We start from the raw sequence: 18006 nt of genomic DNA, 5'->3' as shown, positions 1-18006 counted from the left end.
GAAACACATACAAGAAGTTGAAATGTACACAGAGAAAATGCCTATAGAAACTTGGTTTTAAGGTCTCCTTCAGACAGTTCCAGCACAAGTTTTAGCTCTTTGGAGGTCTCTAAGGTGCCAGAATGGTGTACATAACATATGTAAGTACTTATTGGAATAAACTGGAGCCCAGTTTTCCTACAGCTCACGAGAAGCCTTTGGAAAACGGATCTCCCCAGAAAACTGGGACCCAGTGAGACTGAACTCACTCCTACAAGTGGCTTGTGTGGTGGTTTTTAAACTGTGAAGTTTGAGTCCCCCAAACCATGGGGCCAGGTCTTGTATTTCCTTGTGTTAAGATCACGAGAACAGAACTGGTGGAGCTGTTCTGAGGCACGCGCTCTGGTCTCACGTGAGCTGGTTTCCTCTACAGGTGAGGGACGGAGGCCCAGAGAAGTTCCACAGGCAGCCACTACGCCACCAGGCCTCTCCCCACAGCCCAGGACCCCCGCCCTCCGTGATTTCAGTGGAACACTCCGACTGGTGGCCACGTTGTGCTTGGCCCTACTCACAGTCCCACATTTCTTCCCTGAAAGTAGCTTACTTTTCCTCCCTCCCTCCCTTCTTCCCTCTCTTCCTCTCTCAGTTTCCCTGGCCCCAGGCTTCAACAGTGGATCAGCTGGCTGGCTGGCTGGCTTCTGCTCCCCGAGCCCTGCTTCCTTTATCCCTGTGGGAAGCAGACCCTGAGGAAAAACAGCCCACTGTGCCATGAGAGTACCAAGGGCTGTACCATGGAGAGCAGGCAGGACCCTGGGCCCTCACACCCTATGCAGGGCGCCATTTCTGGTCCTACGGCATCTTCTACTGTTTGGAGACAGTCTAGAGGAGTGGACACTTCCCTCCACCAGACACACCCTCTGACAGAGGCGACTTCTGAGACCTGCGGAACCGCAGCTCGGGGTCCTGCGTCCCAGACGGCTCTGCTCAGAGTGCCACCCTGGATCTGGCTTCTGCCCACTCTCCACCTCCCCTGAAGAGGGGCCAAGAGCTCTTGGCCTCGCTTGCCTGCCCTTGGTCCTGCTGCCTCTGGTGGACGTGCACAGGCCTCAGATCTGTGGTGTCTTTCCTCCTCCCCCGCTGCCTGGGAGGGTTGCACATGGTCTCGTCTTTGCCTCTTGGATGCTTCTAGGTGAGCTGCACCCCTGCTTGTCCCCGTTCGCACTGTTAATCACAACTTGGCGCCCTGAGGCCCTCTGAAGTGCTTGTCAGTTTGCTCCCAGTGGCATCTGCCAGGCATGGCTGGTGGGGAGAGGCGGGTCCGCTGTTCAAGTGGGTGACTTGGAAATGTGTTTTCTGGGCTCCTTCAGCTCTCAGCCAAGAGCTCCCAGGTGGTGGCTTTGCAGACAAATTTCCCATCCGGGACCACTTCGTGCGTAGAGAGCAACAAGCCAAAGCTCACAATGAAGATGCCCAACAAGTCAGCTCTTTCACACTCAGGCAAAAAGTCTCGTAGGGGACAAAGTCAAAAAAACAGAGAACCTTGCTCCTCACAACTGAAATTCTCTAAATTAACTTTCTTGGCTGCATAGGATCAGTGGCCTGTGTGGGGATTAATTGACAGACTTAGTGGCTGCGTTTCAGTAAGACTGTGAAATGGAGGCCGGGGAGGCCCGGGAGGCTGCATCCCACCTGACTCCAGCCATCCCTTAATAGATAACGCTCCACATCCTGGGTTTATGCATGCCTTGTCTCCACTCTGATCTTTACTAAAAGCAGGCAGGGTATAAATTAGAAATGAATTTGTAAATAAAATATCTGGTCAACATTGGACAAGTCTCATTGGCAGGGGAAATACTGCAATGGAAGGTGGTTAAATCTTTTGCCCTCCTTGATGGGGCAGCTAAAAATTAAAAATAAAGGTACAGAGATCCTTGAAATTTCAAGCCAAGCTCTTGGGAAGGCCAAAGAGAGTAAGACACCTTTGTCTCTTTCCTACCCCTAGTACCGGGGCGGAGGCCCATTGAGCATTGGTAAGGGGTCCTGGTCAGACAGGTGGGAAGCTGCAGTTTTGGTCCTAACTTCTGTTTGTCACTAGGTGGCAGTAAGAAAGCCTTCTCTGATCCTCGGTTTCCCCTAGAGATCCCTAGAGGCGGGATGTGGATGGTGGGTGCCAGGAGCTGGAGGAGGGTACAGGGAGAATTCCTCCTTAACAGGTAGAGAGTTTTAGTTTGGGAAGATGAAAAGATGGATAGTGGTTTTGCAATTAAGCAGATGGACTTCACTGAATTGTACACTTAGAGATGATTAAGATGGTAGTTTTGTTAACATTTTTTTTAAATTAACTTTTTAATTACATTTTAAAAATTTAAAAATTTAAAATTTTTTAAAAAAATTCTCAAGCCTCATTTACCTTGGTGACTGAATAGCCCATCGTGGCTCGATTACCTTCCATACTTCAGGGAAGGAAGATGGCGGAGATGGAAATGCTGAGAAGGGGTACGGACGGAATACCAGGGTTCAGTGGCCATTCAATTCACAGATGAAAGAAATGAGATGCCCCGGGTTTCCGAGGCTCAGCACATATTGGAACGTACTGCTCTGGTTTCTAATTGGGCCCTCAGAGTGGGGCTTGGTTGGGCCTTCAGTTAACCAGGCCCAAGACTGACCAGCTGCCCGCTGCAGATGCCCCCCGGCGAGCAGCGGTGGGCAGGCTGGGGTCGTTTCCCTCCCGGTTGGTTGGTTTGGGTTGGTTGGTTTGCTTGCTGGCACGAGGCTCCTTTCTGCTTTGCCGCACTATCTTTACCTCAGTGGAGGCTGGTGTGGGTGCCACTATGCGTGGCTGTCTGGCAGTTGCCCTCGGACCCTTTCATCTGCATCGTGGTTCCAGTGCTCAGAAGCCTGTCTCAAAGGGCAGCCAGATGGTCTGTGTTCCTTGGATGTTCCATTCAGAGGTCAGAAGCACAGGCATCGCGTGGCAATGTGAAAAGCACACCGTCTGACTCTGCTAACCGTCAGATAAGAATGAGGGAGCTGTGGGCCTTCCAGACGGCTGTCTGTGGGACGTCTTCCCCTTGCTCATGCACTGTGCCCGGCTCCGGGGTGGTTAGGACTTCCGCTTCCCTGTTCTTCTCTTCCACCAGGAGCAGGTCAGCTCTCGGAGTCCATCTTTGCATTTTGTGGTCAGTTTCCTGCTGTTGGCTGTGGGACAGAGCCAGCTGCTGCAGCCTCGGGCTGGTGTCCACAGGGTGCACCCTCTGGGTTCCCGAGGCTTTGATTCTCTGCATTGCACGGTACACCCCCAGGTTCTCTTGGACTTTTTTCAGATTTCCTAATCGTGGGTCAGACTTTCTGGTCCATCCCTAACTGCGGAGCAGGGTGGGCTGACACTAGCCCCCTCAGGCTCCTCAGACACTCCTCCAAGTCCAGCCTAGCCCCTGAGACATCAGAGAGGACTCTTCACAAACCCCACTGTGGCCACAACCCAGGTGCCTTCCAGACTTGTGATCCTCCCCTCTCGATTGTTCTAGGCCGAGGTGCAGTGAAAGAATAAACAAATGTCTTTGATAGATGGGAACGGTGAAGGGTTAATATTCCGTCTAAGGGGTGCGCGATGACTTCAGAAGAAGGGTCAGCATTTTCCATAAAGGACTGAAGAGCGAGTATTTTTAGTTTTGCAGCCAAAACAGCTCTGATGAATTTACTCAAGGCTGCTATTGTGAAAAAAGCAGCTACATTGTGTGCCCATGGGAATGGGTGTGGCTGTGTGCCAATACGATTTTATTTATGGACACCAATTTGAATTTCATATAATTTTCACATATCATGAGATGATATTTATCATTTCTTCTCCTCCTCCTCTTCCTCCTCCTCCTCCTTCCTCTATCATCTAAAGCTGTAAAAACCACTCATAGCTTGCAGATCACACAAGGGACAGGGAGCCAGGTTTGCCCACAGGCTGAGGTCCGCCAACCCCAGTCATAGAAGAACCAGCTCCAGACAGTTCTCTGGTGTCCCCCACGAGGAGTGTGAGGATCTTATCCGCCAACCACTTCTGACTTCTGTTTCTGAAGCCTGGGTGAGTACAGCGGGGTCTGGGGAGGCAGAAGCACACAAATGGTGGCGCTCCAGGCGGCCCTAAGTGTCTAACTGCTAAGCCCTGCTTCCTGATGTTCTCTGCAACAAAAATCTGGCATCAGAAACCAGAGCCCAGTGGCTGTGCTGCTTCAGCACCATGGTGGCCCTGGATGCTTGGCGTGCCGGACTCTAGAAATAACCCCACCTATTTTTAACACACTCGCCTAGTCAGAGGGTTTCCAGTTTCGTCCCAAACAATCCCCAGAGCCCAGAGATACAAGGTGGAACGCAGAACCTCCCAGCCCTTATTGGTTTCCCCCTCATACCCACCCTTTCTCCCAAATGTCCCCAATATCACCGAGACACGCCTTCCTTTCCCCTCCAGGTTCGGAGCCCCTGGGTTGTGACCAGGAATCCAAGCTATTGCTGTGCAAGGCGCAAGGAAAGAGTGAGTTTTCTGAGAGTTTTTATTTCAAACAACAGTCAGGGCTCCTGGAAGCCAAGGAGAGATGTTCAGTTCACTGAAAAGGGTGTGCCTTGTCACCAAGGAGAGAAGGGGCTGGCTTTTTACACAGGTGACCCCCAGACCTGGTAAATGAGCACAGGGTGTCCTTGTAGGGTTTTTAAAGACAACTGGCCCAGCGGGACAACCTTGGTCTTTGCTGGACAGTTGGGTCCCTCCAAACACCCGTGCACCTGCTGGCCCTGTTCTCTCTGATCCTGGGCAGGGCTGGGCCCACATCCATTTGCTCTGTTCGCACAGAAGCTTGTCACAACCCAGAGACAAGTTCAGAGAGAGGACGCAGCCTGTGACAGTCACAGAACGGGGCAGAGGGGAACAGGACAGATGTGAAACTCCCACCTCGTCTCTGGAAGGTTCTGGGCTGGGGCTCAGCGTCCCGAGGCCTAGTGCTCCGGCTCGGCATCCATGCAGGACTCCCAGGGGTTCTGGGGCATTCGAGGCAGGGAGAAGAGCAGGAGGGCGAGGCCGCCAAGAAAGAGCAGGACGAAGGCGGCACAGGCGCAGGCAAAGGACCAGGAGTAGTAGTACTCGATCCAGACGGTGTCCTCACTGTCAATCATGCGCTTCACCGACTGCCGCATGACCTCCACGGAGACAAAGATGCAGAGCCCTGGGGACAGAGCCAGGGCCTCTCAGGGTCCCAGGGCACTCCTGCTGCCACCCCAGCCTACTGCGTGGCGGGGAAGGCAGTGACCTTGCCCTGGGTGGGGAGGAACCTGCAAAAGTGACCCATCCGCCCGCTACCCTCTACCCTGCAATTCCCGCCTCCCTGAGCAGGCTGGCCAGATGACCACTTTTCCTTCCTTCTTTTGCTACTGGCGCCCTGGGAAGTGTCCTCAGTGTCTTGAGGATAGTGTCATTGTGAAAAATAGAAGAAACAGCAAAAGCTTCCTCCCTGCTAACCCTCCTGGGGTCGCCGAGGCCCCCACCAAGGTGCTCCCGCATGGAGCTGGGGAATGGTCCCCCTCAAGCCCCGCGGTGGGCAGGAGCCAAGCGGGGCCGCGCCATGATGGGGACAGAGCGGTCTCACCCGGGCAAGGGCAGGAGCCCCATGTACCTGCAAAGGCGTAGAACATGGACGCTGGCCTCAGCAGGTAGTCCCGCTTCTTCCGGAAGGACAGAAGTGCGCAGATGGTGCCCACGATGATGAAGCCGAGGCTGAAGATGGCGATGGCGGCCGCGGAGATGCTGTACTCTGTGAAACAGGGCAGCTCAGAACTGGGCTGCATCCCCAGCGCTTTGCCACCGCTGGCTGGACCTTTAGCCAGCTCCGTGACGGTTCTTGTTCCACACCTGGCCGAGAGGCTGGCTCACTCACGGTCGCACGAGGGGAAGGGGTGTGGCCAGATGGTCACAGGACTTGTTCACCCCGTGTCTTTGCCGTGCACTGAATTACAGGGCTCTCCCCAGGACGGAGGCCTCCAAAGGAGGACAGGAGGCACGTGGTCAGGAGGTACATGGCCAGAGGCTTTGTAGATGGAGCAGAAACCTCCTCTGAGTGACAGGCAGAAGGAGGCACTGAGGTGGGTGGTCTGTACAGGATCCTCCAGGGACCCCTGGAGGATGACGGAGTGACAGAGTGTGGGGTGGCCTAGCATGTGTGTGAGGGTATGGTGGGGTAACCTAGTGGTTAGTGTGAGGGTCTGTCAGTGTACGGTGTGTTCCAAGTGTGAGGGTCTGTGTGTGTATCGTGTGAGTGTGCCCCATGTGCGAGGATCCGTCAGTGTGTGTGTGTGAGTGTGTCCCGCGTGGGCATCTGTCATGTGTGTCTGTGTGGGCATGTGCACTCGCGGGCCTGCTGTGCCCTGACGGTAGCATGGCCCTGAGCTCCATGGATCCAGGGCCTGACGTTTCTCCCAGTCCTGGGGGAATCCCTTAGTGAGGGGGAGTCCCAGGGATTCCCACCACAGAGAACTTCCTGGGACTGTGGGCACTTGTCCTGTTTCCTGGGATCTTTTGGAAAGTGTGTTCCTGCGGCAACATAGAGCCTCCCAGGAACTGTCCCCAACTGTCCCCAGCTCTGACAAATGTGCTTGGGCCCCTGGATAGGGCCACTGCTCTTGCAGTTCCCTGGCATGGGAGGCGGCAAGGCTGCCATTCAAACACGCCAGGCCAGGGCTGCTTCTCATCAGCACTTTTCTGCCAGATGACATCCTGGCTCAGCAGCATGTGACACAGTGTCCCCCCTGCCCCGCCCCGGCTTCCAAGGCCTCACCCTTCTGAGTGGTGAATTCGAAGATCTCTGAGCTCTCACCGGGGTTGAAATGTCTGAAGTAGGAACAGTTCTTCTCTGCAAAGGAGGAAGACGCTTGTGAGTGCGGAGGAAAGACCAGTAGCAAGATTAGAGGTCTGGCTGAGAGAAGGTGACGTCATTCTGCTGGGTCAAAATTTGTTTCCCCGACCCTTAGAATACCCTTTCAGCAGGACAATGGGATTGCATAAGCAGCCGGGAGATCCTCAGGAAGCAAAGGCCAAAGGAGTGGACAGGACGGGGAGCATGTGCTGCTGAGCCTCATCAGGCCAACAGGCTGGGGCCCAGGTCTGTCATTCATCCGGGGAACAGGGCACAGGACCAACCAGCTGTTCTCAGCCAAGCAGCGCCTCACCCTGGGGACACTGGGCAAGGCCTGGTGACACTGTGGTGTGGAGAGGGGGCTCTTGGCATCTGGAAGCCAGGGGATGCTGCAGGATACCCCACAATGCAGAGGACAGACCCCCCACAACCTAGAATTATCCAGCCCCAAATGTCAATAGCCAAGAAACCTTGTATTAACCCAAAATATGGGTTTCTTATCAGAATCTAGGCCCACCCAGATTCACAGGGGTACCTGGGAAGCAGGCTTTTCAAAAGCTTTCCAGGAGATTCTGATGCTCAGCCAAGTTAGGAACCCCTGTTCTGGCCTTTAACAATTCTAGCAGAGGGTTTTTCTTAGTGACTGTCAGGATGAACTTGGACCCAGGCAGGAACGTGAGAGCTGAATGTGACCTTCATGTCATTTCCTTAGACCTTGAGGAACCGTGCTTGTGTGGCAGACCAGACAAAACCTGCCCTGGCAAGCTACTTGCTCTACCTGAGCATTGTCTTAAAAGCCACAGAAGGTCTGTGGACAACCAAAATCTGGATCTGATAGGGAGGCAGGACGAGGGGTTCAGCACAAAGAAATTCTTGCTGATTTTAACTATAGTTTCACTTTTATTTTTCTCTTTTAGTCTCTCCTCACTCCTAACTAGATACGGCATGAAGTACAGTCCTCTTGCTTACCTTTACTCCAGATTTAGGGAGTAGACAAATGAGTTATTTTGTATTAGTTTATAATTCTTTAAAAAAAAAAAAACTCAATTAGGTTGCTTTTTATTTGTATGAGGCCCTTCATTGAACGTTGCCTCTGTCTTTGGTTTAAATGACATCTACTTTGTGAATTCATGGCTTCACCTCCAGGCTACATTGGGTTGGTCACAAGGAGACGGATGCTCTTTCTTCTAGGAATGTGCCCTAGGAGCTGCCAAAGGCATGGCTTTACTGCCACTTAATCCTGTGTCCTCCTACCCTTTTCCTGTCCTCCAAAGTCAGGGTTGCAGCCTCTCCTGAGGTCGAGGAAGGAGACAACACCCGGGGATGGGGTCTGGTTTAGCAGCAGTAGATGTTCCTGGCAGTAAACGGCCTTTCTCCACCAGCTTCTATATTTAAGTCATTTTCCTTTTGAACGAGTTACCTGGGGTTCCTCGCGGCCAGCCACGAGGTCTGAATCGGTGCTGCTCCTTTCTCCCTCACAGCGTCGCTGCTATTTTAGAGCATAATGCAAACCTCTTACATTTTTCAGATTATAAGCTATGGATTTTCTGGAATTGCTGCCTCAAAATGGCTCATGCTATGTCACCAGTCTCCCTGGGTCTCCCTCCGGACAAAAGGAACCTTTCTTTTTTTTGTCTCTTAAGAGCCCATTTCAGTTGTCATTAAAAACGCTCCGAGGAGGACTGACTGGATTCAAGTGTTTCACGGTCAGCTGCCTCCCCGGCCACTCTCTCTCCACGCGTGGGGGTGGTGAGCTAAAGGCCGCCTCCAGAGTCTGGCTGCGCGTAGCTGTTTGGTCCTTCTGGGTTTCTGAGGTGACTTTCCCAGGAAGCATTCAAGTGCCAACCCCACAGATAAACCCCAGGTCCACTCGGGGTGGATGGGGACCATTCCATGCGTAGGATGAAAACCAAGCCGTGCACCCTGGGCTGGGCCTGTCTGCAGGCGCCAGGCTGTGAGCGCTGTGTCTTCCTCGGGTGGTCCAGGCCCACCGCTCTCCTCTCCCTCTTCTCCTCTACTAAGTGCCCTCACAGGGGGTGGAGGGAACAGGGCGCCCAGCGGGTGGGATCCCCTCTTCTGGAAGCCTCAGCTTCTCTCTGATGGGACTGCGCTGTGGGCCCAAGGGTGGATGGGATGATCCACCTCCTCCCCTGGACTTGGCCCATGAAGAAGGCCAGGGTCCTCGACCCTGGACCTGGGAGGAGCATCCGCTGCAGGACTGTGTGGCTGCCTGAGGGGGACCACAGGCCCCTCCATGGTCCCTGACGGCCCCCAGAGGTGGAGTGGACACACTGGCCCTAGGCCTTAATTGGGACAAGCCAAGTCAGGCAGCTGCCAGTGTCACTCAAGAAGGGCCCAGGGTGCTGTCAGGTGGCAGCCCCAGCTGTGACCTTGCTTTCCCCACCTGTGCCCCTTGGTCCAAAGAGGCTGTGAGTAGCTCACTGGGTCAAGGTAAGGAGTTGGGGGAAAGGGACAGGGACAGTCTGGCACAGAGAGCAGATTCCGAGCTTTCCTGCCCACCTTTCTCTCCACCCCTACCTCAACTTCCATCACTCCTGAGCAAAGCTCGGGCCTCCACGGACGCAGGTGCTTCTGATCAAGTGGGCAGCGAGCCCAGGGGCCAAGAGGAGGATCCGGGATGAGTTAGGATTTCTGAGGTTCCTCCCGTCTCCTTTCTCTCCATAAATGGCTTATGGTGAGTTTTAACATTTCTCTTTCTGTAAGACTGCGTGGTTGGAAAATGTGAAGTGGATGAGTGCTCAAAGTAGACAGTGAACTCAGTTGCCAGTCTCCACTGGGGGCTGGCGGGGGGCTGGCGAACCACGTCTTCTGGCTCAGGGAGTCACAGGAGGCTCAGAACCCCAGCTGGCGTGCCAACCTCAAAGGACCAGAGCCCAGGGCTCGTTAACCCCAAGGTGAGCTCGAGGAACGGGACGATCTGGGCGATCTCCGAGAATGGACGAGGGTAATGGGTGCCGGTTAGTGGAGACTTCAATATACTAAGAATAATTCGTGGGTGTGAGAAAAACCAGGGGGAGCTGGTGACTCAGGGATTGGGAAGGAAGTTCCTCCCAGTGTCATTCATCCTTTTTTGTAAGGGACGTTCCCATCTGTCCCCGAGGCTGGTCTCTCGGTGCTGTGTCTCCTCTCACCTGCACTGAAGAATTTTATAAAATAGACTGGAGAAATCCCGAGACCCGAGTCCCCGAGTTTCAGAGCACTGGCTCTTTGACAGGTAAAGTCTAGTTATGGTCTCAGCCTCCAACCAGGGCTCATGCGGATGGTGGAGGGAGCCCCTGAAATTCCTCAGGGTCAGTGCATGTGCTTTCATGAGGCCCCCAATATCTGCACTGAGACTGGAGGAGAAGCTGGGCCGTGTGGCACCTGGGGCCCTGAAGCAGAGGCTGGAAGAAGCCAGAGCAGGGGATGGTCTCTCTGGGGACTCACTTGGGCCTCCAGACACATAATCTCTTCTGACCACTGGGGAAGCCTCCGCTGTCATCATGAAGACATTTTAATTGACCTCAGATGTCCATCTAGTACACAGTATTCCTTCTGAGGCCCTTTAGGGGCAATGGAAAAATCAGATAGTTCCTGTACTCAGAACCTAGAACATTCTACAGCTGAATGGGGCCTGGAAACATCCTCTTCTTATACTAGACTAGCTGCCCCCAAACCATGGCAGGTCACAAGATGAACTCCTCATGGTCACTTGGGTCAGCAGCATTTAGTGGAGGATGTGGGGGCGGGTGTGTCTGGAGAGCAAGGAGGCTCTGGACCCAAGAATTGAGGGTTGAACTTCAGCCTGTCCGAGGGTTGGGCTGGAAAGGGCATGCTCGGCCTCAGTGCTTCTCCCTGTAGAATGGAAAACACCTATAGGATGAGCACCCGCCTGCTGGTTTGTTGAACTTAGTATAATGTAGTGACTGAGAAGGTGAAGGTTAGGGACAGGGCCTCGGTGTGAATACAAGATGCTGCACTCAATAACTGAGTGAACTTGCTCAACCGAGGTGTGCCTCATATTCTATAAGATGGGATGACAATAATGTGGTGGATCTCATGGAGGTTTCTGGGAGAAATCAGATGAGCTAATATATGTCTGCTAGTCCATGGCTTTCTGGTCTCTATCTGCTTCTGAGGAAAATCAACTGTCTGTCTTAATAAAGATCCCTTGTGTATGATGTGTTGTCTCTGTTTTCAAAATTCTGTCTTTATCTTTTTTTAAGTATTTTTTTTTAGTTGTAGATGGACACAATATCTCTATCTATCTATCTATGTGGTGTTGAGGATCGAACCCAGGGCCTCACACGTGCTAGGCAAGCACTCTACCACTGAGCCACAACCCCAGCCCCTTTGTCTATCTTTCAATAGCTTGATTATGGGCTGACTAGGTATAGCTCTATTTGAGTTTACATTTCTCGGGCTTCATGGAGCTACATGGATTTATAAGTTAATGTTTCATTCAATTTGGGGAGTGCTAGCCATTATTTTTCACAATCATTTCCGTTCCATTCCCTTTCTCTCTCTTCCTTTCCTTCTGGAACCTTCAGTATGCACATGTTGGTATCTTAGATGGTGTTCCACAGCTCTCTGAGGCTCTATTCGTTATGCTTCATTCTTTTTTTTTCTCTCTCTGTTCCTTACATTTGCTAATCTTGGTTGATCCATTTTCAAGTTCACTTTTTTTTTTTCATTTCTCTTCTCAGATCTCTTACTGATTCTCTATAATCAATTTTTTAAGATTTCAGTTGTTACATTTTTTAACTCCAGAATTTCTGTTTGGACCTTTGAAAATAATATTTATCTCTTTACTGATATTCTCTATTTCATGAGACACCGTTCTCATTTTTAGTTCTTTAGATATGGAGTCTTTTAATTCTTTAAATGCATTTAAATGGCTGATTTGAAGTCTTTGTCCAGTAAGTCCAATATCTGGGCTTCCTTAGAGATCTGTTGACTCATTCCTACTCCCTGACCCCACAAACAGTCCATACCATTTTAGTTACATGTGTGGCTTGTGCTTTTTTTGGTATGAAGAATTGAAACTAGAGGTACTTAACCTCCGAGGCACATCCCCAACCCTTAAATTTTCTTTTTTATTTTGAGACAGGGTCTAGATAAGTTGCATAGGGCCTTGCTAAGTTGCCGAGGCTGGCTTTGAACTTGCGATGCTCTTCCTCAGCCTCCTGAGCTGCTGTGATTATAGGTATGTGCCACTGCATCCACTATGTCTTGTGTTTTTTAAGTAATATGATGAGGCAACACTGGAAATCAGATTCTTGTTCTTGAGGGTTTGCTTCTGTTGTTGTTTGTTGTTGTTTATATAGTGACTGCTCTGAACTAATTTTGTGAAGTATATATTCTTAGTCACGTGTGACTACTGAAATCTCTTTTCCATTAGCTTAGTAGCTGGTCAACAGAGATTTCCTAAAATGCTTGGAACATATGCGTCCCCCTCTCTACTGAGGGGCTCTGTGCACATTTGAGGCATGGCTTAAACACTCAGAGAAGCAGCCTACATCTCTGCTTTGGCCTTCACTTTGTACTTGTACAGAACCTTAAGATAAGGCAGAGGTGAGAATTCAGGGCCTATGCAGATCTTTCCTGAGTATACACACAGCACTGTACATGGCCTTCTAGATTATTAGGACTATGCTGTAGTTCTTCAAAGCTACCTCTGAACATCTCATTCTCCAATTCTTTGCATAGCCTTCCACATGGCCCAACTGTTATCTGCAGCTCAGGCAGCCATGATATTAACCAATCATCTCTAATTGTTTTCAACAAATGCCCTTGAGAAATCGACTATTTGCACTGGATGAGCTCAGAGTTGGGCCACATAATGATAGCTTTGCAAGTAGAGACTTCTAGGGAATGACCACATAGGTCAGATAATGACAGTCATCTAGGAAAAGGGCTTTGAAAGAGATCCAATCCTTTCTTGTCCCCTGTAAGTGACTACCAGGCTGCTGATTTTCACTGTGATGGTGAGATGTTGGTTTTCAAAGCTGCAACAGAGATGGGGGAAGAGGAATGGGAAATATATTTTAAATAACTGATTATTGTTCAGTAAGTCCAATATCTGGGCTTCCTTAGGATCTATGGCTGTATTCTGTCCCCTCTCCCATAAACAGGCAATACTATTTAAATTCCTTGTTAAAGTAAAAATACCTCAAAACTTACTCTTCATCCTCAGAGTCACCTATTTTTCTTGAACAAGCAATTTCTGGATTGCTGCAAGATTTGGTAGACTGCCACAATTCTGAAAACATTGATTTGACCTTTTTTTTAAAAAAAAAAAAAAAAAAAAAAAACTGTTTTCTCTTTCTTTTATGGAGAAGAAGATTTGAGCGGAGGTGGTTCTTATTCTGTCATTTTTTTCCCCTGATGTCACCCCAAATTAATATACATAAAGCACCTACAACTATGTTTGGCACATAGTGCTGCATTTGTTTGGCATTATTGCAATTATTATTGATAATAAAAGAACATAACCCCCACCCAGAAAAGAGTGGTTCCAGAGCATAGGAAGGACAGATGGAAAAATAAAGGAATTTCCATTTGCAGAGAAAAACAGGAAAATGTCAGGAACATGCTTTGGAAGATTATTGGGGGGGAGGTAGTGCTCATTGTCACAAATGTGGGAAACATGATTCATGGCAAAGAGATGGACCGCTCAGGCTCAAGGCCAAACAATGCCTGCTGGTCCCCTGAGGCTGGTCCTCTAGCCAGTCTGTCTCTTCCCTGCATGGACCTTGCTCACTCATTTGCTCATCTGCTCTGACTTTAAAAGGCAGCTGCCTCCAAGGACAGGTGGACAGGACCACAATGTGTGTTCCCATGTGTGGTCCCTGGAGAAGCTGCCTCACCCTGCCCTGCCCTGTCCAGGGAGCTGGCTAGATGATGCATCTGTTTACCAGTGTGCAGCAGTGGCCAAGGGACGTGGGCGTCTGGGCTATGTGATACCCTTCAAGCACATGCCCACGCCTATCAAAGCCCTTAGCCCTGGGACTCAGTGTTTCCAAGACAGCTGGGTATTTACGAGTCTCTGGGTGCTCAGCAGAGATGAGCAAGGCTGGGGCTCCCTCAAGCAAGCAGAGGGGAAGAAGAAGAAGGCCAGGAGTGGGAGGTGGGGTTTGGGGTCTTTGCCCCACACCCAGTCTGCAAGATCATTGGGGTCTCAGCACCAATTCCCTTGAAGCGGGGGTTTCAGGAATACGTGGTCAGGTAATAGAATAATTCTGAGCATCAGGAGGAATGTCACACATACCCTGGTCCACTGCCACCTTGGAGACACATTCATAAGTGTGTCTCCAAGTGGATCTTATGTTGCTGAGCCCATGTCCTGTATTTTATAGAGGAGGAAGCAGAGGCTGAGAAGAACCTCATCCTCCCTGAATAGTCACCCGGGAGGTGGTGAGCAGTGGTGACTACAGCCCAAGCCCCCTTCCCTGTGCAGCACTCTTTCCTCGAACAAGTGCTCTGATTGCTATGAATCCTGAGAACTCATGTTTGCAGAATCTCTATTCTGCAAAGAGATCAGTTCACGTGAATACCACATATTTCCTACCCCACCGCCCCGCCCTCGGCCCCAGTACAGGGATTGAATCTGTATTCAGGGGTTCTTTACTACAGAGCTACATCCCCTGCCCTTTTGACCTTTTAGTTTGAGACAAGGTCTTGCTAAGTTGCTGAGGCTGGCCCTAAACTCGGGATCCTCTTTGCCTCACCTACTGAAGTCCGAGTTGCTGGGATTACAGGCGTACACCACTCCACCTGCCTCTGAATACCAGGTATTCTTGACCAGGAACTTACCTGCGGCACGGCTGGGTCCCATGGTAGGAAATGAAGGAATACTCTTAAAGTCTAGCACAAGGAAATGCTGCGTGCTTCTGAAGGGTCTGACTGGAGGGAGATGTGCAGAAGGACCCTGGGTTCTGACAAGCAGGGGGCTCATGCCCGACCACATCCTGCTTCAGAGACCTGTACCCTGGCTCTGCTCACAGAAGGACCTGTGCTTGGTTTCACGCTCAACTTGAAATTCTTCGTAATTAGGAATAAGACACTCGGTGTTTTCATTCTGCATGGGCCCCCACAAGTTCTGTAGCTATCCTATCTACACTCCTGCCTGGAAGGGGAGCAATGAACCCACCAGTCCCCCGGGTCCCTCCAGCCTGAGAACATAGAGCCACCTGCCTGTCACGGAAAAGAGAGAATGAAGCTGGGACACCAATGGGTGACCGCTGCTGGGGTCAGAAGCCCCCGGGCTGGTAGACCTGTTCAGGTGCCTCTTGTCCCACCTGGCCTGCGTTCTGCTCTGGATGAAAAGCCCCAAGCCTCAGCAACACGGAAGAAGCTGGAGACGAATACCCTCATTTGTCAACCTGGCGGCAGCCACCGGTACCGCTGCCACAGGCAGATCCCACCTTCTTAGGAAGGGCCTGGTGGCTGCTCCCTGACCCCAGGCAGAGAAACCCGCCTTCCTTCCCATGGGCGACTCATCAGGGGAATGGAAAGGGCTGGAGGGGAGAGTGGGTACGTTACCCCCAGGCAGGGTGATGGCGCCACAGTTCTTGTCCTCAATGTCGTCCACAGGAACTCGCGTGGTGCAAATCCTCCAGAGGCCGAAGTGGGCTGCCTCGCAGGTGGCATTGTTGTGCTCCATGTGGGGGCTCAGCACGGCCCAGTAGTCCGTCACCACGGCCACCATGGCCAGCACAATGCCCACCAGGATGCAAAAGAGGGCCACACGAACCTTCAGTGCTTTGGTCTGGGACATGGTGGTCACCAAGGTGTGGGTGCCTGGGGCAGGGGACAGCAGTATCTCCCAGGGTCTGTGGCTGCCCCGCTAGCGTGGCGGCAGTGGTTATCAAGCCAGGGGTGGGAGCTAACTTTAGTGTGCCTGACTGAGCCAGAGTGGGCTGGCCTTGGGGCTGAGGGACGCTGGACAGGGCCGAGCAGCTGCCCAGACGTGTCAGGGGCCTGAGGAAGGCTTCTATTAATGCTGCTCCCTGGGTGTGTCACTGAGGATGGCTTCTGCTCGGGTTTCAGGGCTCTCTTCCCCTCTGGAAGCCAGAAATACCCTGGGGAGGGGCAAGGAGAGAAGGCTCTAGATGGTGACTTGAGACCTCCGTGGAGTGGATCCGGGAAGGGGCGCAGGGCAGCGGCCCAGGGAAGGCGACAGCTCTCCAGGTGCGTGAAATCTGCCGGCTCTGGGCTGCAAGGCACAGCCTGGCAAGGGCAGGGCCCTGGGAGACCCAGGTGGCATGGCTTCCTGGTCTCACACTGGCAGGACAGACACCAAGGCAGGGAGAGTGGGCCCTCATCCTGGGGATCTGGGCAACCCAGGAATCTGCCTAGGGTCATCTCAGAGACCCCTGCCCAAGGCCCTAGAGGCCACTTCCCAGGCAAGCACTTTAGCCACAGGCCACCTCGTCCCCCATGCTGCAGGAAGATTCGGCTGGCTCCCGGGCCTGGCCTTCCCCAGCTCTCACCCCACTGTGGTCACAGAATTTCCTTTTCAACCCTCTTCTCCCCTCCTGGGCCCAGAAGAAGAGCTCCGTTTGGGGTAAGTCTTCAACAGTTTTCTGAAGCTTGCAAACTGCCCTCTGCAGTGAAGAGAGACCCCACCCAAGACACAGAGCCCAGCAGCATGGGGTTGCAGCTGTGTGCCAGGGCACTGTTCTTAGTTTTGCCTTTTACAAGTGGAAAATAAAGATGATCCATTTATGCCTTCAGGTACAAAGTAAGCGTCTACGTAAAAAAAGAAGGGCAGGAGGTTGATTCGTGGCCAGTGGGTGCACATTCACAGCAGAGAACAGAAGAGGATTAGGGACCCTTGTCCAAGGGTTCTGCCCACCTCCTGTCCCCCAGGCTGGCCCTCAGCTCCTACGTGCCTCCTGGGTTCTGCTGTCTCTTCTGTCTCTGCTCAGGCCTTGTTGGGTGTATCCAAGAGGCTGATGTATGACCAGGAACAAAGCCTGAGTTGGGCAGGGCCTCAAACTTCAGAATCCTGGCCTCAGGTTGACAGGCTTATAGAAAGGGTGGAGAGACATTCTTGTGTGTGGAGAGACATTCTTGGAGTCACAGAACATTAACACTAACGGGTGCTTCCTCTCTACCAGGCACTCTGCTGAGGCTTCTCATGTCATCACAGTTGATCTTCCCACTGATCCATGGGGTGAGAACAACTATCATTCCCATTTTTAGATAAGGACACAGGCTCAGAGACGTGAAGTAACTTGTCCCAATTCACACAGCAAGGAAATGGTACAGCCAGTGTCAAAACTCAGATTATGATCTCTAAGAGCTTCTCTCAAAAAATGTTCTCATCTTTGCTCCCCTTCCCCCCCCCGCCCCTCCCCTGTGTTTCCGGTAGGGCTAGTCCATCTCAGTCGCCTGAATGCCCAATGACCCACTGACACCTGCCACGCCCTGCTCAGCTCAGAGGGACCCTCTGGCTCCACGCAGGTGGCTCCTCTCCACGGAGAACTCTCAAAAACTGGGCTCTCGGGATACCGGTCACCTCGGCTTACCCACTGCACGCCATGCACCCCAGGACCGCAGCAGCTGGGGAGCCAGACGTTTCCGGTGTATGAAGACAGAACATGGAGAAAGAAGCTGTTTAATGTTAGCATCGTGAGTAAGCGTGGGGTCATTTGAAGAAATGCAGATGCTTTTCCCGGTAAGGAGGGCAGCTGAGGCTGTCTTGTGCTGCCTCCGGAGGTCTTGGAAAATGCATGGCTCCTGGCGCTCACTTGACGTCGGCTGCCATGACTTCGTGGTCTCATCAAAGAAGCCCGGCCTCTGCGAGAGGGCAGCGTGGAGCAACTTGTGCCGCGCTTTGCCTCGGTGGGGGGGCGGGTGTGTGCCAAGTCCTCAGCCCAGTGTGAGTGGAAGCATTAAAGATTGATGGCCTCTTCCTTTGAAGTCGTCTTTGTGTGCCTCGCACCACTTGGCCCGCAGCTCTGGCGATGACAGGCCGGCCTCCTCCTCCTCCCTGTTCACTAGATCTCTTCATGCAGACCTTTTCTGTCACAGGGGCCACTGTCAAGCTGACTGTTTGCCCTCCCCGACACCCCAAGCCTTGCTGGACCGGGAAGGGTGTCAGTGGCCATGGCCACCCGCATCTGCTGGG

The 18006-nt window shown here is 52.1% G+C and overlaps 1 protein-coding gene and 1 long non-coding RNA gene across 2 annotated transcripts; one reads left to right on the top strand and one right to left on the bottom strand.

Moving 5' to 3' along the window:
* Positions 1–4502: 4502 nt before the first annotated feature.
* On the bottom strand, positions 4503–15838 carry Cacng1 (calcium voltage-gated channel auxiliary subunit gamma 1). Its single transcript, XM_076870657.2, has 4 exons — positions 15414–15838; positions 6792–6866; positions 5634–5771; positions 4503–5186 (listed from the first exon to the last, which is right to left on the bottom strand). The coding sequence occupies exons 1-4, from the start codon at positions 15646–15648 to the stop codon at positions 4960–4962; spliced, it is 675 nt and encodes a 224-aa protein (XP_076726772.1). The 5' UTR covers positions 15649–15838; the 3' UTR covers positions 4503–4959.
* Positions 15767–17516, top strand: LOC143409989 (uncharacterized). The gene is made up of 3 exons (XR_013092694.2): positions 15767–16061; positions 16994–17049; positions 17248–17516. It is a non-coding gene; the product is annotated as an uncharacterized LOC143409989 (long non-coding RNA).
* Positions 17517–18006: the final 490 nt, after the last annotated feature.

Source organism: Callospermophilus lateralis, chromosome 11 (assembly GCF_048772815.1).
Source record: "Callospermophilus lateralis isolate mCalLat2 chromosome 11, mCalLat2.hap1, whole genome shotgun sequence".
In the NCBI taxonomy this organism is placed as follows: domain Eukaryota; kingdom Metazoa; phylum Chordata; class Mammalia; order Rodentia; family Sciuridae; genus Callospermophilus; species Callospermophilus lateralis.
Note: the sequence above shows the minus strand (reverse complement) of the source record. Positions and strands in the feature narration are given on the sequence as shown.